At 31.9% G+C, this 20,800-nt stretch overlaps 1 protein-coding gene across 6 annotated transcripts in view; it reads right to left on the bottom strand.

Annotated features, from left to right (window-relative positions):
• Positions 1–523: 523 nt before the first annotated feature.
• Positions 524–20,800, bottom strand: part of LOC148617749 (calcium-transporting ATPase type 2C member 1-like) — a 29,104-nt gene continuing 8,827 nt past the window's right edge. For 3 of the 6 annotated variants that reach the window (XM_088585284.1, XM_088585285.1, XM_088585282.1), the window contains exons 9-24: positions 20,235–20,377; positions 19,721–19,845; positions 19,286–19,383; positions 18,189–18,374; positions 17,359–17,463; positions 15,122–15,136; positions 13,319–13,475; positions 12,577–12,747; positions 12,097–12,245; positions 11,295–11,458; positions 10,775–10,843; positions 9,907–10,023; positions 8,860–9,007; positions 7,654–7,749; positions 5,935–6,076; positions 524–4,589 (exon numbers count right to left, since the gene is read on the bottom strand). In XM_088585284.1, coding sequence (XP_088441410.1) covers positions 4,465–4,589; positions 5,935–6,076; positions 7,654–7,749; positions 8,860–9,007; positions 9,907–10,023; positions 10,775–10,843; positions 11,295–11,458; positions 12,097–12,245; positions 12,577–12,747; positions 13,319–13,475; positions 15,122–15,136; positions 17,359–17,463; positions 18,189–18,374; positions 19,286–19,383; positions 19,721–19,845; positions 20,235–20,377 — 2,010 coding nt within the window. In that variant the 3' untranslated portion in view covers positions 524–4,464. The remainder of the gene's footprint in view (positions 4,590–5,934; positions 6,077–7,653; positions 7,750–8,859; positions 9,008–9,906; positions 10,024–10,774; positions 10,844–11,294; positions 11,459–12,096; positions 12,246–12,576; positions 12,748–13,318; positions 13,476–15,121; positions 15,137–17,358; positions 17,464–18,188; positions 18,375–19,285; positions 19,384–19,720; positions 19,846–20,234; positions 20,378–20,800) is intronic. The other 3 variants (XM_088585288.1, XM_088585287.1, XM_088585283.1) reach the window with 1 other exon arrangement.

The raw sequence follows: 20,800 nt of genomic DNA, 5'->3' as shown, positions 1-20,800 counted from the left end.
AAGTGAACATGTTTCCTCTAATTTCCAGCATATTAAACTATCTTTGACCCTTTGTGTAAATACTATCTGGCATTTGATTTTTTTTCTTTCACAGCAGAAGAATGGTTGGAATTCCATGACATCATCAAAACAACTTGTAATATAACAAGTGGATCATTACATTTCTGGTAATCACTTGTTACAATATAGGAAGCTATATTTCCTGCAGGCTATTGCTTGTTTGAGATCTAAGATTTCTATGAAAATCTACTGAAGGTCAATTTAGAGTTGTTACATGTTTATATACATGTACCGTAAAAAATGATCATGTGCCTATGACTTTTGACCTCAAAAAATAGGCTTTTAAGTTGTCCATTCCGAATGTACCAAGTTTGGTCAAAATTATTCTAAAAGCTTCGAAAGAACAGATGGTGAGTTGGATTAAATCTTAGCAGTCACAATCTCACTCCAGGCCAAAATATATATAAACAAAACCACGGAGACAAAAATATATTGAGTGCATGGATGTAATAAATAACTTCCATTCAGTTTTATAAAAAATATTTATTTTCTTCCTCTGAAAGAAAAGGAAACATTTTTATAACAAACCATCAATAAATAGATTTTATGTGTAAATCAATTACACTTCTCATCAATACACATTATCACAAACTAAATAAAACAATACAATAACCCCATAATCTGCAATCAATGGTTGTCTAAATAACTAATGTTTTAAATCTTAAATGTGGCTCCCACTTATCTGCCCACTCCTAGAGGATATAACAATATTGGAGGTCACATTGGAAGAGAGTAGAAATTTCAAATTGTCTTGGACATACTTGGGTCATAATGTCTTCACATTAACCTCAGACAACAACTTGATAAGTCTTTTATGAGTGGATGTTTTTAAGAAGCTGCATTTACAGTAAATATACACAAGCAAATGAGCAACATATGACAATCACATGGTTTGCATCATATGTTTATCATGCGAACCAAGCACCATATGATTATCATATAATAATTATATGTTTCTCACATGACTGTCATGTTTTCAAGCCAAAATTAACATACTATGGTAATCATACAACTATCATATGTTGAATATCATATGATTACCATGTGATTATCAAATGTGACACATTTGGCTGTGTATGTGTACTGAATAGAATACATCAATCATAATTTACCACAGGTTACTTCTATCTAACAATTACCGTTACATGTCATGAAAAACTTTAGTTGACTTGCCAATTTTTATTACTAGTAGAAAATAGTTCAATTCTAAAAAAATTATTGAGATCTCATAAAATATTGCAGGTTCCATCCTGAAACAGCTTGGTGAGTTCACTAGACGATATCAGTTCTCAATAATGCAACTATTTTTCCAATCAAGTACCACATCATAAAATATAATTCATACTAAGTGTAAAGCAGAAAATTCTTCATTGAAGATGATACTTCAAATAATGTATTTGTTTTGATCTGATTTCTCAGCTATCTTTTTTCTTTGAGAAAAATAAGGAACTGGGACAGATGGAAAGAAATGTGATTAAATACCACCAATAAATGTTATGTAAAATGCAAAATCCCTACATTACAATATTAATCTTAACGGGTTATTTCTATTTTGTAAAATACATTTCCAGAAAAATATCCCACTTACATATAAAAAAAATCCACTGAACCCAGCTACAGTATTATGCTTAGCCTTTTGGTCCCTTGATGCCATGCGGAAGGCTATGAGGAAGGCTACAAGTTGCTTGTTCTTATCAGTATTTTGTTTTAGACCAGTTAGACTGAGACTGTTTAATAGGGAAACTTCTACAACTATTGTTATCATCACACACAGTAAATAATGATAATTTAAATATTAGGGTGAGTTGACTTAACTAAAGTTATGACAATAATCAAATATACTACGCCAACTTTGACAAGGGAATTAATTCAACGAATTACATAATAAATCACTCACATCAAGACATTCATAAATTACTAGTATCAAACATTTTTTTTAAATCAAAGGCCACTTCTAGTTAACTGTTAGAATCTTGTCAGTTATCATTAAAGGGATGGTAGGAAATTTTTTATATTTTAAGAGGTTGTCCATGTAAAATCAGGCAGTTCTTGAGATATGGTTGGCAAATAGTAAATTTTATCCCACTGAATTTGTCGTTCCCATATAATGTTCATATCATATGTACGTCAAATAGTAAAAAGGTTTTTTAAGGACAACGGATGGCTCGTGAAATGATTTTAAAGTTCCCTAACAAAGCAACCAAATTTCGCACAAAAATTAAAGTTTTTTCCCTTTTCCATGAATTTCAATGCTATCTATGTAATCATTTTCTGTTTAATTGTTGCATTTAATAAAAAACAACATTCAACTTTGAAAAAGGATGCATTTGTGATATTTAATAGATGAAATTTTTTTGAAAACAAAATTATTGTATTATGTGCAACCCACTATCTGGTTTTTGCGTGGACATCCACTTAAGTGTCTCAAAGAAGTACTGGAGAAGAATTTCATTTCCTCATAACAGCAAAATACATAAAGAGATAAATAAGTCCATGTACTTGTATTGGCAAACCATAAACATTAACAAACATGGCTGTTAGAACAAGAACAAATGTGTTAAGAGACTGTCCATGTAAAAATCAGGCAGATCCTATGATATGGTTGGCACAGGGTAAATTTTATCCCACTGAATTTTTCGTTCCAATATAGTGTTCATATCATATGTACGTCAAATAGTATAAAATATTTCATTAAATGAACAATCTATGACTCAGAAAATGAATTTTAAGTTCCCTAACAAAGTAACCAAATTTTGCTCAAATTAAAGAGTTATCTCCCTTTCTTCAAAGAATTTCAAAGCTTTCTATGGTATTTATTTCTCTTTAACCACTGAAGTTAATCAAAAACCAACTTTCAACATAGAAAAATGATGCATCTGTGAAATGAAATGGGTGAATATTTTTGAAAACAAAATTTATAATGTGCCACCCACTGCCTACTTGTTACATGGACACACTTCTTAACAGGTTAGCCCTAAATTGGGGAATTTTTCAACAAGTAATGTGCAATTAGTACATGTAACAATATTTTATGTACATTAACATAACTTTTAATGGTAACAGGAGAATACCTACACTGAGCAACACACAGGTATTATGTTGGTTTTTGATATCATTAAAAATATTGCATAAAAAGATAAATGAATTATTAGGTTCATCTGGTTAACAGCACTGGAGGCAGCAGGGTGATGGTGTAATGATATATTATTCAGTAAGGACAATATCAAAAACAAAATTTACAGCAGTAAAGAAGTCATCATGATATTCATTATGAAAATACAAATCAAAATAAAAATAGTACTGTACTTAATGATACATGTATTTGGTCCTAAGACACAAATGCCACATTTTAATGTGATGAGGTAAAGGAAAAAATAATTACTACATGATTAGCAGTTCTCAAAAAAAAAAACATGTCTACAAATATTTTACCCTGTCTGACCAAAATAAAATGAGACATGAACTGAAAAAATCCATGTTTACTTAAGTACAATGTACCACTCCATATAAAATTCAGACACTGTCAATGGTAGAGGTGTTTCATGGTTCTGAAAAACCCACCAAACAAATTATGTTTTTTTCGGTCTTCATATGCTAATAACTTGATATAAATATAGTCTTTTCTGCTTACAGATCCTTATTTTTTTTTTAAAAACCATATATTCATCTTCCTCTAACAGAGGTAGACCTAGGCCTAGACCTTAAATCTTTAAACCAGTCCAAGTTACTTTGATGCTTACATGAGATTGATGTAAAATGGTTAATACAAACGTTCCAATGATTTGTAAGAGTTGTGTCTCTTACCTTAGGTCTACCTCCTTAAATCAAGAACAATGAATCTTGTTAAGTGCCAATTTCATTTTTTTATCTCAAAAGCGCAACAATCAAATGACAAACTGAGACTGATTATGTGATCTTCAACTATTTCTGAATTTGAAATAAAAAGTGAATTCTGTGGGTTTCTGACATGCACAAATCACCTCCTTCTCTGATTTTTTAGAAAGACTGCTACTTAATCGAAAATTCACATTCGATAGATTTGATTAACAAACTGTTAGATTACCACTGAAAGTGACAAAATGCAATATAAATGAGAAAAGGTTCAGAACTAAGATAGGCAAAAATTGTGATGTACAATACCTAGTCCTTTAGAAATAAATCATGTAAAGCTAATTCAGTACCAATTGTTTATATCAACATTTGAATATTAAGAAAGTGCAACAGGTTGTAATTCCTGCATCCTTAAAAATACATAATTATATAAAATATTATACCCCCTCATTTGAATCAGAGAAATAAAGAAATCACAACAGGCAGTGGTGTATGATCTACTAAAACAGGTGATATGGAATGCCTTAAAAATATATTTATCCTATAACAAAAGGTTCAAGTCTTTAACTGAGGTCACACCATGAAGTAGACATCTTTTTCATCATCAAAAGTTGTCCTACCCCTCTTCCTGAATAAAAATTTTCTAATTTCTGACACAACAAACACACTTGATGTTAGTAGTATGAGGAAAATAAAATCTGAAAAAAAAAAAAAACATATTGAGAAAAATAAGGTACAATCTGATGACCTTTTAATTTACATTTAAATGAATTTCCCAGCAACATATAGACATGGAAGTTTTTTTTCAACGGATATGCATATATCCACTTATACAAATCGGTACTTTACCATTAAGATATTTTACTTTACTACTTGTATTTATTACTTCAGATTTTGTCAATCTTCGCTTCCCTGTTGTTCCTCGTATATTATTTCTGAAGAGGATATAAGTTACATCTATGTTACTTCAAAGGTTATACAATCAATGTTGTTTGAAGTTTTCTTCTTTTTTTTGAAAAAGCATTATTCACTTGCTGGAATTGAAAAAAAATCATGATGTTGCAGGCTACACCATGCTAGGGATACCCCCACTCAACCAATTCAGTCAAAGCTGGGAAAGGGAGACACAGTGTAAGTCATCATGCAGAAGCAATAAACTAAATATCTAAGCATTTCCTGCAATAGAACCTAACTGAAGATTTCCATTATTCAGCACCTAAAAATCTACTAAGTCGATCGGAAACAGGAAGTAGATGAGCGACGAACCTGAAAAGGGGAGACAAGCTACTAGTCTTCATAAGAAAGCAATGGTCTAAATATCAACGCATTCCCTCCAGTAGAAACTGAGAAATCTGTCACAAAAAGTGTAATGGATGGACAAACATACAAGGTGATTGCAATATAGGCTTTTAATATACATGTAATAATACATGTATAAGTGAACAACCAGTCAATAGGCTATGTAAGTCTCATCATGTAACTCCTTGGTTTCATGAGAATGGGTCCTCATCTATCATTCAAATGCATCAAGATTTATCATTAACATATCATTGGGTTCAATATCAAAAGCAAAACATTTTTTTGTGTAAAAATAATGATAAAAAATGACAAATATCTAATTCTACAAGATAAAAATGTTAAGAAAAGCATAAAATAGAAGATTTTGTATTGTAATACAGCATTTCGATTTCCCAGAAGTAAACGATAAAACACAGGTTGGTTTACGGATTCTAAAACATTCTACATCGACAATTCTGGAAGGGAAATTGAAACTAGAACGACACTTACAAACCCTATTTACTGTTTATTCCACTCAGTATTTGAATGTGCAAATACCATATAACTCAACATAATGTAATGTGATTTTAAATAAATTTGAGTATGATAAACTCAAAAGGGAAAATTCTACAATGTGAATTTTATCTATTAAAATATGATACACATTATTTACAAGAATAACATTCTTATCTATATTAAACAAAATCCATGAAAACCAAGGAAATCAGAAACCCAAAAAAACAAGTTTGTCCACCGTACACCTACCTGTATAATAAAGAGCTTCTGTTTGAAAAACTGCTTGTAATGGTGGGAAATATATCACAAGTAACTGGCCAATTATAGAGCCTCCCACAGCTATCACAAACATTTTATTGGTAAATAAACCTACTTGAAAGGCAGATTTTGTCTGAAATGAAAAAGAAAACTAACTTTCATGACAAAATGGACACAGTATGTAGAGGACATTGATATTATTTACAACAACTTGTTGAGGTGGTTTAAGTGGGAGCGTTTTAAAAAAAAGATGATAAAGCCATACAAAATAAAGGAGGTAGACCTAGGATAAGGGACACAACTCTTACAAACCATTGGAATGTTTTTAATCACCATTTTACATCAATCTCATGTAAGCATCATAGTAACTTGGACTGATTTTACTTTATTTTAAAGGAAAGCTTGAAAGGCTTTGGTGAAATTGAATATGATACAAAGATATCACTGATTTCAAGAGTTATAATCTGTAGTCACACGAATAATTTTACGACATTATCAGTTTACGACATCAATTGTCGTAAACCTGTATTGTCTTTGCCAAAATTGTGCACATTCAAGTGGCATGGCCAAAGGTGGCGTCCCGACAGAAACATCTTACAACATCGCTATTCTACAGAGTTTAGAGGTCTTACAACAGTCGATAAATAACTTACAAATTGAACAAGAGTTGTGCCATAAAAGATTAGATAGACTTGACCGCGATAGGTCCAGAAATTCCCCTCAACCGAGTGGCCTTCAAGACCCGCCATTTTCTCCATCTTTTGGCCGGCATGATCATACAGTTGTCCCACCTGAAATTGATTCTGGTGGCTCCAACCCTAACGTTGATTATCAAAGAGACTTCGAAGTTATCAGAGACTCTCTTGTGAAAGTTAAACTCCCTAGTCATCTAAAATTAATTGACTCTAAATCTGGCATCAAACGCCCTGATCAAGCTCACTTGGGGACCATTTCAAAATGTGCTAGATACACGGAGAACTCTTTAAAGTTACTTGCCTCACTAGCTGAACGCGTAATCGATCGAAATCCGGAACTGGGTAAACTTTACACCGTCTTAGTGGCTCAGATGAACTATTTGCAATCCGAATACGCAGGATTAGTGGTTAAAGGACAATTTGACAATGAGACCGCTAACTTATTTAAGTGTTTAAAGAAAAACACAACTCAATTTAAAGGAGACACTTTAGACAACCTTTGTGCCGCCGCAGAAATCGCTGCCACCAAAAATCGTGTGAACCAAGACAATTCTAGTTTCAATCGGCGCGGTTTTGGTTACCCTAGATCTACCTCCTTAAGTTCATGTTCTTTTGTTGGGTTTTGTTTAGAGGTTAAATTATAATTTATCGTTCCTTGTATTTTGATTATGGTGTAAAAATCATTTTTATTCATATTTATCTAAATATTAGTTTTGAATTTTGAAAAAAAAATATTTAAAGACAAGTAGAGATATGAACAAAGTATGAGTGACAGTGATCTCCCTAAGATTTAAAGATAGCACACTGGTAACCTCTGGAATTCAATAAAGCATCTTGCATCTAAAAATTATAACATCACATTTACATTGGACCCTATGGGAAGTTCTTTTTGGATAGCATCCTAGTACAAAATATAGCATTAGGGCAATGTGATGCTACATGGCCCTAGGGAGATCACTGGATGAGTTTTAAGATTAAACATACTAACTGATAAAATGCAAATCTTACAACTTACCTGAGATCGACAACTTAATGCATTAAACATATCAAAGAAAACAAAACATGTAAATGTCATTGTTGTATCACGAGGGGTGATCTTATTATCACTCATCTGAAAAAAAAAAAAATAAAATGAATGCCATTAAGTAGAATTGCACAATATAAGTTTTAAGCTCCCAGGTGACTGTCTGGTTATTTAGACAGTAAGTAGAATCTGTTAGTGGGTGAGGCATCAGCCAAATCCCTCCAACAGATCTACTGGCTGTCTAAATAATCATAGACAGTTACAGGAGCTTTGTACAATTGTGTTAATCTACGTTATGGGGAAATAAATTAATCTTTGCATCAAACTATATTTCTTAGTTTTTTTTTAGAAGTCATTTGGTGGTTATGAGGTAAAATCTGTTTTTGTCTTGGCGTCCAGGTGAAATGATTGAAATGTACACAATGGTCGCTGGCGTGATTGAACAATCTTCGTTACGTAATTCACGTCAAATTGTTTCAACATGTATACTTAGCGTGTGTTTTTTCATATAGAGCCTATATTAGTATTAACATCATTGACAAATTACTGAATAATATACAGATTCTGCAACTATTGTTATCATTGGTGGATGGATTTTCCTTTTATGGTCATTGCATATTGTTCATTAAAATATTTTCAGCAATAGCAGATGGATTATCTATGTATCATCTTCATTTGCATATTGCTGCTTTGGTTATTTGAACAGTTTTATCCAATAACGAGTGGTCAACACAACACAAAATCGTACAATCTTATTTTAAAAGATTGAACACATACATTACTCTAAAAATTGCCTGGTGATTGATTTACCGTGAAATTGAAATTTTGTAAAGATGTGCTACAAGTGAGACTGAATAGTAAAAGCAATCATGGAAAATTTACATTTTAAGTTGATTTGAGCAAAAAAGGGAGAAACACATTTTTATAAATCTTTTTCTATCTGATTTGTAATCTTTACACTGCTAATGCAGGATTTTGCTTGATATTCCAAAATTTTTTATCACAGTAATGAATGCAAATAATAATTACTAAATTGACTGTTCAAAGATTGCTTAGATCTAAATACTTCTTTTAAATTCAATTTTCATGCAACATCTGAATGTACATCTTAAATTTCTATTATACAATATACAAAGCTTGCCAAAATACTGATAGTGTACTAGATACTATTATCAGTATATTTATGATGATATTTACCTCTCGCCAAAATACCCATAGTGTACCAGATACTATAATACAGGCAGATATCAATATATTGATGATTAATGATTTTGTTATGATAGGATCCTTGACCTTTCTTGGTGGTTGTTTTATCACGTCATGGTCTACTGGTTCAACTCCAAGACTGTAAAAAATTTGAAAATTTAAATTCTGGAGAAACCCATGAAGTATTATCATTATTTATTAAATAGATAGCAGTGAATTAATAAATGTTCCCTGTGTTGTTAAATATTGTTAATTTCACTCCGACTTTCTCCAGCAACAACTTCAAAACACAAATATCAATCTGCTGATCACAAAATTTAAAATTTATGTTGAAAATAGCAATAAATTATGGAAAAAAAACTTTATGATAAACAGGATAATCAATTCGTTATTGTGAAAAATCAATATGTAATTATTCATGCAAAGAACAAGTTCTGCATACTCGTTAAATCTGTGTGTTCTACAGCACCCATGTTCATATTTTTCAAATTCATTCTCCTTTTATAGAATTCATAACATTTGCTTAATTCATTTTTCTATTTGCAAAATCTACTATTATTTGCAGTAGTTTATACAGGTATAATGTAGAATTCCTGTTAATAGACCTTGGTATATAATTCACATGAAATAAATACAAATTTATGAAATTTTTCAATAAAAATTTGTGAAGGCCTGTTTTACAAGAATTTCATGTAATTTCTTCATTACAAAATACATTTGTTCAATTCAGATGAAAATCATGTGAAATATTCCTAAGTGTACCGGTACTTTAAATATTTAATGATCGATTCCTACATGTTGACCTTTAGCCCTCAGAGATTTAAACCTGTTTTCCACTTCAGTCATTTGGAATACTTAATCATTCTGACTAATAAAATGTGTAAAAAAAATACTATTTTTTATCAGTCCAAACATTTTTGTCAGCCAAAATTAACTAAACAAACTCTTCTAAAGAACTCTGAACTAAAATTTCCAAGGTCTATTATTAGACATGACACAGGATACTTATTTAAAACCTTTTTTATCTTATACCAGTACCTTTGAGCAGGAGGTCCATCCATGATGATATTGATCCACAATATCTGCATGGCATTGAGTGGGTTTGGTAGTTTAGCCACTGTACACACAGCTATCAAAGATAAGGCTGCTATACTCCTGTAAAAATAACAAGTGATGAACTAGATATGAGATTCATTGTTCAGTACTTTAATAAGTAATATGTGTTGTACATGTATCAGAAATAGCAAGTGATGTACTAGATAGGAGATTCATTGTTCAATATTTGAAAAAGAAATCTGTGTTGTACATGTATCAGAAATCATTCCTCTTTTGATTTTGTTGGCAGATGTTTCTCTATCTGTATAAATGTACATTAAAATGAATGAAAATGTCCAAAAAATTGGATTACCAATCAACAGAATAAGAGTTACTTCATATTTTGATACTGACAAAGTCACATGGAATATTTGAAATCCCGACGACGTGTTCATCGAGACATTCCACATGGTATTTTCAGTATCAAAATCAAAAGAAACAAACAACGCTTACCCTACTGGTGCACCTGGTCCATGATCCCAGTTTTTAGTGGAGTCTGAGTTGCTCATTTGCTTTTGTTACTTTGTATGTATGATTTTAGTTACTTTATGTTCTTTGTTGTGTATGTCTGTTTTCCATGTCTGGTCTTTGTCATTGGATTACATTCTTTTGATTACCGCTATAACCTCGGTTCCCTTGATTACTCACTCCTCCATATGTATTGCATGAATGATATTCAAGTAACAATCTAACTATAAAAGTACACATAATATCTACAATTTGATTCATTAAGAAAACATACAAATTGTAAAAAAAAAATAATTCTATTCAATATCTTTAAAAATGTGAAAAAAAGTTTTTGGTAACTTACGTGCTTAGCTGAAATCTAACAAAATTTCTAATATTGTAAAATATTGACTTTCCCTCTTCAATGGCTGACCTGCAATAAAAAAAAGCCTTGAAGTAAATCTCCATGCATGTAATGGTGTTATATTTAACATATCTAATTGTATGAAATTTGGTACTTTGTAGGAGTTACCATTCTTGATTTGATTTGATTTTGTTAGTTTTAGTGGGAGAAGACTGCATGGTATTCTTAAAAAAGCAGATCGAAATACAGAAAGGACTGTTGTCAAGTAAAAATATAGTATAGCATATGTAGATTGAATAAGCATTTTTCCAAACCTCTACTTTAGGTAATATCTGCATTTAATATGGACTGGTACTTTAAAGTAATAGGAAGTGAGTTGAGGTAAAAAGTTTTTTTTTTCACCTTCCATGGTACCTCCATCATATTCAATCACTTCATTTAGAACCAAAAAAGTTCTTTAGCCTAAAACTAGCAGTATGTAAGAGGGAATATAAAGAAGGTAAACTAAATTAATACTTACAATGTGACTGAGAAGTCATCGTCCACCAGAATCATATCAGCAGCTTCCTTTGATACGTCAGTACCAGTACCGACAGCTATCCCAATGTCAGCACTACGTAGGGCAACAGAATCATTCACTCCATCACCAGTCATTCCAACTACATGACCATTCCTCTTTAATGCCTAAATACAAGTTAAAGTTGAAAAATGATGAGCAATTTTTTTTATATCGCGTACCAATTTTCAAGCAGCTTTAAAAAAGGTAAAATTGACACTACTCCATGCAACTATATTTATAACTTCCAATTTTTAAAGATACTAGTATGTATTCTAAATATCACTTTTTTCCATAAAAGCTTATATCTTAATTTTATTTTTCTTCAATGGTATGGTCAAATAAAGACAAGCACTAAGGCTCTTGATATGCAAGCCCCTCCCATTTTCAGGACCTGAAGAAATGAAAATTTGGAAAGCAATGAAAAACAACAGTTACAGGTATAATTAAAATCAATCGAAGCAAGTTACTGTTCAAAAACTGTAATATCCTTTTTTTATGAATTTAAGGCCTATAAGTCAAAAAGAAGAAAATTTGTAATTTTTCAAAACCATACAGAACTTACATCAATACATGAAGTTCATTAGAGACTTTTGAACAAGGTTGAATTTTTATAATGAAAGCAATTATAATTCAAAGTCAGAAGTGAGTACAACCAAAAAAAAACCATACAGATAAACAAAATGAAGTTACCAGCATTCCATAATGTCTCAAAAACAGTACATATAAAGGGTAAAGAGACATACGTAGTATAGAAGAAACCTACCCTTATAATTTTATTTTTATTCTTTGGTGTTGTTCTATACAATACAGAGATATTATCTATAATTCTAGACAAATCTATCTCATTCAGTTCCTCTATCTCCTTCCCAGAGAGACAGCTGTTTCCTGTGGTATAAAGACCTAGTCTGGCAGCTGTAAGTAGAAAAGAAAACAAGCTTTTAAGAGTTACTACATGGACAACTCTAGACCAGGCTTTTGAATGAAGTGCATTTACGAACAAATTAATCTATTTAATATTGTATAATCTGAACAGATGGTTTAACCAGAGTTTGATTTTGTTACCATTAGAAACATTTCAATTTCATTGTTTATTTCACGTGTTTCATCACCTTGCCTAAATATTTGAATAAATATCGAAATATTTCATTCATTCCTGTAGAAAATCTTATGTCCATATATCAGTATTATATATTCAAGTCTTAAAAGTCTATTTTTCCATCAAAATTTACATATCAACCCATACCAATAGCTTTAGCAGTTTCTTCTGAGTCTCCTGTCAACATTTTAACAGAAACACCCCCTTTGATCAGCTGTTCAATGGCTGCTTTTACCCCAGGCCTTGGTGGGTCAATGATTCCAACCATACCAACATACACCAGGTTGTTCATACTGGGTCCATAGGCCAATGCTAAAACTGAAAGTAGTCAATACAATGTTAATAAAGATGATATCAATATTATCACAAGTCTGGAAGACCATATTTATTTCACTTTGGACCTGCAGTTGGTGGATCCAGAGATTTACCAAATAGGAAGATAACTAAACTTTTCCTGAATAAAAATAGTAAAAAAAAATAGGTGTCACATTCATAAAATGCCAAATAATGAATTTACTTGCTTATTCACTGAAGGGGACCAAACCACAGACCCTAAATTTATCTGAAGAAATAAAGTGAAAAAACATGCATCATATTAACCATTGTCAATGATACAATGCCAAGTAATGAATTCAAATCAGACATAACAAATTCAGTCACTTCAAGTAGGATTTCTACTGTCTACAAAATCTACCTTCAGAAGTTTTTAAGTTAAAATATTGCAAATCTCATTTTTACCCCCCAAAAAATCCTAATATCATTTCATCAAAGCTGTTAATGTAAAATTAGTCTTAAAGTTATTGCAGAACAAAAGTAAATGAATTTATGATAGATGGCACTCTTAAAACTTTTGATGAAATTGCTCACATTATATTTTAATTTACCATACCTCTGAGTCCAGAGCTGCCCATGACAGAAGCCTGATGGTAATAGTCCTTTATTTTCTTCTCTGTCAATGTTTCCAAATGTCCCTGACTGTAGTATTTACTACAGTTGTTCAGAATTCTCTCTAAAGCACCCTTCACAAAGAACATGTGCTCCTTTATCTACAACAAAAAATCCAACAGTCCATATTTCAACCATAAACAAATTAAAGAGGTGAGAATTATCATATAAACATTACATAATGGTAACTGATTGATTAATTGTAGATGAACATTCTAAGGCAGATACATGTATATCATTCACATTAGGACAAGAATGCTTCATCAAACAGAACCTGCTTTTCATTAGCCAATACAATCCACTTACAGTGTTAGACATACTATAAATGTTGCCCTTAAAAAAAGGGCTAACTGAACTACATTGAATTATCTCATATCAAAGAATAATAAGTTATTCTAATTAGTTAAAACATGGTCATGTGGTATTCATTAATGTGCATTAAAATGTCAGGAGGGCACTATCACATTATAGTGCCCTCTTTAGATTCTTCAGTGAAATATACACAATACCTAGTTGCTTATGCAGAGGGCCTTATCGATAAATTGGCTTGCTCTTGGGAAGTAATATTGCCTTCATCATTGACAATGCCCTTGTCTGTGGCTCAGGGCATATAAACACTTCAGGCAATATCACAGTCCAGTTAATTTATTATGATAATGCCCTCTATATAAGCAACCATTGTATAATTATTAGTGAGATGATAAATCATTTATTGTGATAAAATCTAAATTATTTAATTTCTTCTGAATATTACTGACTAGCATCTAGCTGTACAATGGCTGATCTAGGGGGTGCAGGTGGCTGGCACCCCTCTTTTTATTGGAAAATGTGTTATTTTCATGTGTAAAGTGTCTGGATCCGCCCCAGCTGTAACTCAAAAGGGTTTCTATCTAAGGAAAAAACTAGTTAAAGATAATAAGCAAATAAAACGCTATCTTAGGAAGACAAAAATAGAAAGTAATTGTGATGACAAACATTTCATGTCCAAGAAATCATTAAAGATGAATTCAATACATTTTCTATCCATCAAAATCATCAGTCTTTCCATCCACAAGGCATAGGAATACTCAAAATTCTTTTTTAGGATTTCAGTAATATTTTGGAAGAATATTGGTCCCAATGGATGGAAGCTTCCTGCCCCACTTGTTTTCTGGTTATGGTACTAATTTTAGATACTTTTGACATCAAAAAGTATATAATGTGCTAAAGTGACTGTTAAAATTGTTTACACTTAACAGTTCATAATAATAAGTATTTAGATATAGATCCAACCTCCACTCTTGTATGAAGTTTTAAGTGAAATTTTTTTTTACAGCAAATTGAAATGGACTGGTTAGACACTATAATGAAGTATCAATTCCATTCAAATTGCATTAATGGGTGTGCATTTTTTGGTTTCTTGCAAAATCATATCTTATTTTAAGTGACATGCTAGATTCAGTGAACATTTAAGCAGTGAAGATCCCAGTTCAAGATACAACCATCCAGTACTTGTAATCTGGAAAAAGACATACCAATTTCATGCAACAATTTCAAAACTTAAAATATTACAAAATGACCATGACTTGGTACATGTAATTTACCATTTTATCACAATACTCAAGATATGATTAAAAGTTACAAAAGTTACTAACACATCTAAATAAACAGAAAGACAGACAATAAAGATTAGAAATGAACACTTTAAAGGACGTGCATGCATAACTGTGTAAGTGACTACTTCACAAATACTCAATTTGGTCCATACCTGTGACGATGCTCTCTACAACATTGAACAAACAAAACTGTGTTAGAATACCCTATCATGCAAGTGCTATCTCGATGTATGTGTTTAGAGTTTTTCTCTCTAAACAATTCATGCTGGGTATCATTTTCAGTAAATCTATTTTATGCCAGTAAGAGGATGGCTAGGAATTAATGGTAACACTTCAAAAACAACGAAAAAAACAATTTTGTTAGATGTGAGTATTTCAGATTCTGTTGTTCGAGCATTTTTTTTGCAACATACTATTATTCAGTCAAATCTGTCAAGAGAGAGCAAAAAAATGATGGTCTTTATATTCCTGTTTGTCAATCTTTTCTTGTTATCCATCTCCGCCATGAAAACTGATTTGTTCAACATGTCGTAGTTTTCCTTTCATCCTTCGTCTACCCCAAACTTGACTTTTCATGAGCAACTCGAGCGGGTGTTTCTAGAAAAGCAGAGGACACTTACCAGTTTTGAGTGGAGTCCAAGTTGCTCATTTGCATTTGTTACTTTTTATGTATGATTTTAGTTACTTTATGTTCTTTGTTGTGTATGTCTGTTTTCCATGTCTGGTCTTTATCCCTGGATTTTGATTACTGCTATAATCTTGGTTCCCTTGATTACTATTTCAAGAAAGGTTATTTCTAAAAACAGGCTGTCCATCAGTGATTTTATTACCCTTTTATTAAAGCCGAATATAGGCTGTTTCCCCTGGAGACTTTTCCCAAAATGTTGAAAAATATGTTTCCTGAAAGGAGGAAAATTCCCAATGTCAGGCATAATTTTTTAAAACCAGGTACAGAAGCCAGTGAAATATTTATCAAGACATGATTTCTCGGCCCTGGTACTTTGCTCACTTCCGGGGAATTTTTTCTGATCAGTTTTCAGTTCCAGATATATGACACATTTCCGTCCCCTGTAACATATATTCTCAATGCGTTAAAAATATGGCAAAAATTTCCAAAAAATAAAGGATTGGTACTGCTTATAAAACAAGGGAGAAAATCAATGTATTTTGTACATACACTATCATTTAAAAGTCTTAGATATTTGATATGAATTAATGGGAAGACAGAAAAGGTTAAAGCTAGTCAAATTATTTGCTACAGATACATATAGTTCACATCAAGAATTAGTAATAGAAAATTGAATACCTATCATTTTATTTTCCTTTAAGTACCAGTCCACATAAAATTCATACACTGCCAATTAAAGTGATTCATGGTGTAGAAAAACCCACCAAACAAACAATGCTCTTTCAGTCTACATATGCTATATTTTTTTCAGAACCATAATTATTTCTTTATTCAAATCTGCATTTTTGAATGAAATCATGCATTTACATCCCACAAAATTCAACCAAATCAAACAAAATCAAGAACAATAACTCTTGCAAAGTGTCAATTTAATGTACAATATAGTATTTTTTCTAAAAAACGCAATGAACAAATAGAAAACTAAGACTGGTAATGTAATAAGTAATTGTTTCTGAACAAGAAATTAAAGTCAGTTCAGTGTGTTTTTTGACATGCATGACTCACCTTCTGCCTGATTATTTTTCAGACTGATACTTAATTTATAATGTATTCTTGTCCAAATACCAATATCAAAATGCTGTTCTATATTTGTAGAGTGCTGACTAATTGACATTAATGATGTCACAGTACAAAACCAGGTTATAAAAAATAACAAGTTCTTTTGTATAACATGTAAGCATGTCAGTATTTTTTGTCGATGTTTTAAATCATCTATTAAGCTGGGAAGGTCCTGGACTTTTCCAAGCTTAAAACTAATGATCCACTTAAGAAAAATCAAAATTCCAAAGTGTTATTAAAAAGAGTTGAAGGTCCAGGACCCGCGAAAATTTAATTTCAAAGGGCTAGATCAGGAATAGAGGCCACAAAACTTGCAAAACTACTGAAGTCTGAAAAAAAAAATGTTTGTGATGTCATTAATTTCCAAGATTACCATGGGAGTTGAGAATATTCTCAGACTTAAGTGTTTTTTTTTGTTGAATTTTTTGGCTCTGGAGCCTGGACTTCAGACTACCACTAACTTGAACCCTTGAAAGTAGACTTGTACCTACTAAAGACAAATGTTAACTATCTCATGCTTAAAGATCGCAGACAAAAGATAAACATCACAATCTAAAGTTAAGATGTCAGTATACATGTATAAAACTTCTAAGCCAATTCCCAAAACATCTTGAAATCGAAATTTATATGGTAATAACTAACCTCTCCATATTTAGGTGTACATTTCACAGCCATGTACTTAGTATCAGAATTGAACGGCATTTCTTCAAGTCGCAGGTATAAATCTCTTATGTTATGGATGTTAAGCTGGAACCAGAATGATATAAAACATGTTAAAGTACAGTTCTCTCTAAAAACCATGCAGACAGTAATTTATCAGATATTTGTAAATCTTACGAAGTATGGATGTAAACAAGTACACGAGTACTCGACTGGAATACCAAGAACTCAAGTACAATTGAAGTGTTCAAATGCTTGTTTAAATTTTAAAAATCTTGATACAGTTCCCTTAAATTAAGTTGCTTTTGCCATGTCCCCTTCATGATACTTATTTATAGATTAACAACAATAATACAGTTAATGAAACAGATTAAAGAATTTTGAAACAGTCTTTGAACACTGATTAACCCATGAGCCTTAAATTATTATTTCATTTAAATGCACTGAAAAAAAAAACCATTTCAAGAGCAGATAACTATGTCAAAAAAATTGAAAAATTTCTGAGCAAATCCAGTGATGCAAATATCAAATAATGGTCTTTTCAAATAGTGAAAGCATCTCTGAATGAAATCATATTGTCAAATTGGTGGGTTTCTGACATGCATGTTTCTGATTTTTCCCATTTTGCCTGGTCCTTACAAAAACTTATGCATAATCAACCAGATAGGCAAGACATAAACATTTCTTCAAATGTTCTCCACTTTATTTTGACGAAAAAGTTTTTTATACAAGTTATTTGAAGTCCAATATTTTGACAAATTATAGGACAAGTCGATATATCAAAATAAAGTAACACCAAGACTTAAGACTACCTTCCATGCTGCAGCTACCAAAGCTCCCTCTGTAGGATTACCATGTAGGCCATCTGGTGTGATTTCTGCATCATTACAGATACAGCCAACCTCTATAACTTTAGTGATGGAGGGATTAGAGTGGTCAGTGACAACCTCTCCATCACATACAACCTCTCCTCTTGGATTGTAACCTACTCCTGATACCTGTAATGGACAATGGCATGCAATAAATACTAAAATTTATTATAACCAGTACTTTTTCGGAGCATATTAATTTCTTATCCTACTTTTGGTATACAAAAACTGACAAAAATAGCGTTCTTGGAAAAATAAAACTTTTTATAAAATGAAACGTCTATATTTTCTAACATGCATTTCAAAATACCCATCTCACAGTATCCCCAAAATATTAGAAAGTATGCAGTGAAGGGAAAGTGTCTCTTTAAGTAGCCTTATCCAACCACATGCAAACATTGTAAAGGGGTCACCATTTTCCTCCATCCGCCAAACTGCAGTTTTGATTTTACTGCAAATTGAACCGGACCCATATTTTATGGTACTTAACAACTGTACAAGGTTACTAACAAATTCATTGATAGATGCTCAAGTTATCATCAGGTGATAGACAGGAAGATGGACGGGCAACTTTTCATACAGTATCATATAATACATCAACACATTATGTTGCAGGGATATAAGTAGCCATCTTTGTAAGAATCATGCAAAATCTGAAAAATGTGATACACCCCAAAAAAGGCTACATATTTTTATTTTTGTAAATAAGTTGTTTTATGGGTCTATATTATTAAATGTGTAATTATTCATTCAAATCTGCCTGCTCTTAGGAGATAATCAACATTGAAAATCCAATAGATTATATTGTAGTTGAGTGTCATTTACAGAGTTATCTCCCTTAATCTTGAATTCTACAGTGCATTCTATACAATTTTTATCTCCTATGGGCACAGGTTATATGAAAACCAGATGTTAATTTCTGTTTACTAAAGCATTTTAAACAAGATATCAAAAATAAAAATATGTAGGCTTTCCAACCATGTATCACATTTTGCATGATTCTTAGCTGGAGTGCTACTTAAAAACAATCTGACACAAACCTCAGCCTGACTACCATCAGCGCCTACAATTTTAGTAACTGTCATCTCATTCTTTGTCAGGGTACCAGTTTTATCAGAACACAACACAGTGGCACAACCTGAACACAGAAATAAACATTTTGTAGGCATATCAAATGTCATATCAATTTTTGCAACAGCTAATTTTTATAAGTTCAGTCATATGGACATATTCATAGTATTTTAAAATGTTTAAATTAAAAATCTTCAAAGAGATGCTGTTTCTTTCTTTGAAAAATTTATTTAAAAAGTACTATTCTGTCTTTCCAATATAGCTAAGTTTCAGAGTTCATTTTTTTCCGTCAAGTACATAATAAACTACAGATATATGAATGTTGAATGTATTTTCAATTCACACATAAGAAATTGAAAAGTTTGTAAATGCTTCATGTTTACTAGTAGTCTATGCTAATTTACCTAAGGTTTCAACAATAGGCAGTTTTTTGACAATAGCCTTTCTGTTGGCCATCCGCATGACACCCAGTGCCAGAGTAACAGTCACAACTATAGGTAGACCCTCAGGAATGGCAGCTACAGCCAAACTGAAATAACAAAAAGAAACTTCTTTCATGTTCAAGAATTATCCTACAAATACTTATTCTACAAAAAAATGGCTTGAGGCACAAATTTCACATGTTTACTCTATGTGGTAATTCTAACATTTGCTGTAAACATGTCCTTATTTTTACACAGAAAGCACACCTGTACACATTTAAGCCTTACTGAAGTAATGTTAAAATGACAGAATATATGTTGAGAAGAAAGCAACCCAGAACTTAAAAAAGTAATGGTGATATCAAGACTAATATTTTGCCTATTCTTTTAAAAAATACTAGGAAAAAAAACTAACTGGTTTACACATGCTTTCAAATTAAGTCAGAGTATCACCTCCTTTATATTATTTCAGCACTTAGTACATAGTAAGTAATACCTGACACTGATAGTGAACATCTCTAACAATCCTCTGCCCTGGAGCCAGCCCAATAACATAATGACACCAATAATACAAAAGGAGTAAAAGGAAAGCTGCTTCCCAAGAGTGTCCATACTCTTCTGTAATGGTGTTTTGGGTATCTGAAAGTCAGATTTATTGATTTATTATGGTATAATGTCCTGTGGCAGATATTTCATACATCTCAGGATGAGAATGATTGACCAATTGAACAGACTGTATTCTGTACTAGTCTGACATGCTGAATGAAAATGGCCATGGATGTCAATAGAAGCTGTCAACTGGCAAAATTGGACAGCAACTTTCTCTTGAATCTTATGTTCACTACTCTATTTTCAAAAATGGGTGAACTCTTGCAAAATTTTCATCAGTTTACCAGCTATTTTTTCGTTTATTTCCCCTGCCACTTAAAATACTACTGACATCTCTAATGGCAGTATTTACGGTTCATAACAATATGTTTCACTGAATATAAAGGAATGGTTCAGAAGAGATCTGTTTACATGATATTGTGGACAGATGGATACCATTAGTATGACCTTCTG

The sequence above is a fragment of the Perna viridis genome, chromosome 5 (assembly GCF_037379345.1).
Source record: "Perna viridis isolate PV_CMFRI_1.1 ecotype Kerala chromosome 5, ASM3737934v1, whole genome shotgun sequence".
NCBI lineage: Eukaryota > Metazoa > Mollusca > Bivalvia > Mytilida > Mytilidae > Perna > Perna viridis.
Note: the sequence above shows the minus strand (reverse complement) of the source record. Positions and strands in the feature narration are given on the sequence as shown.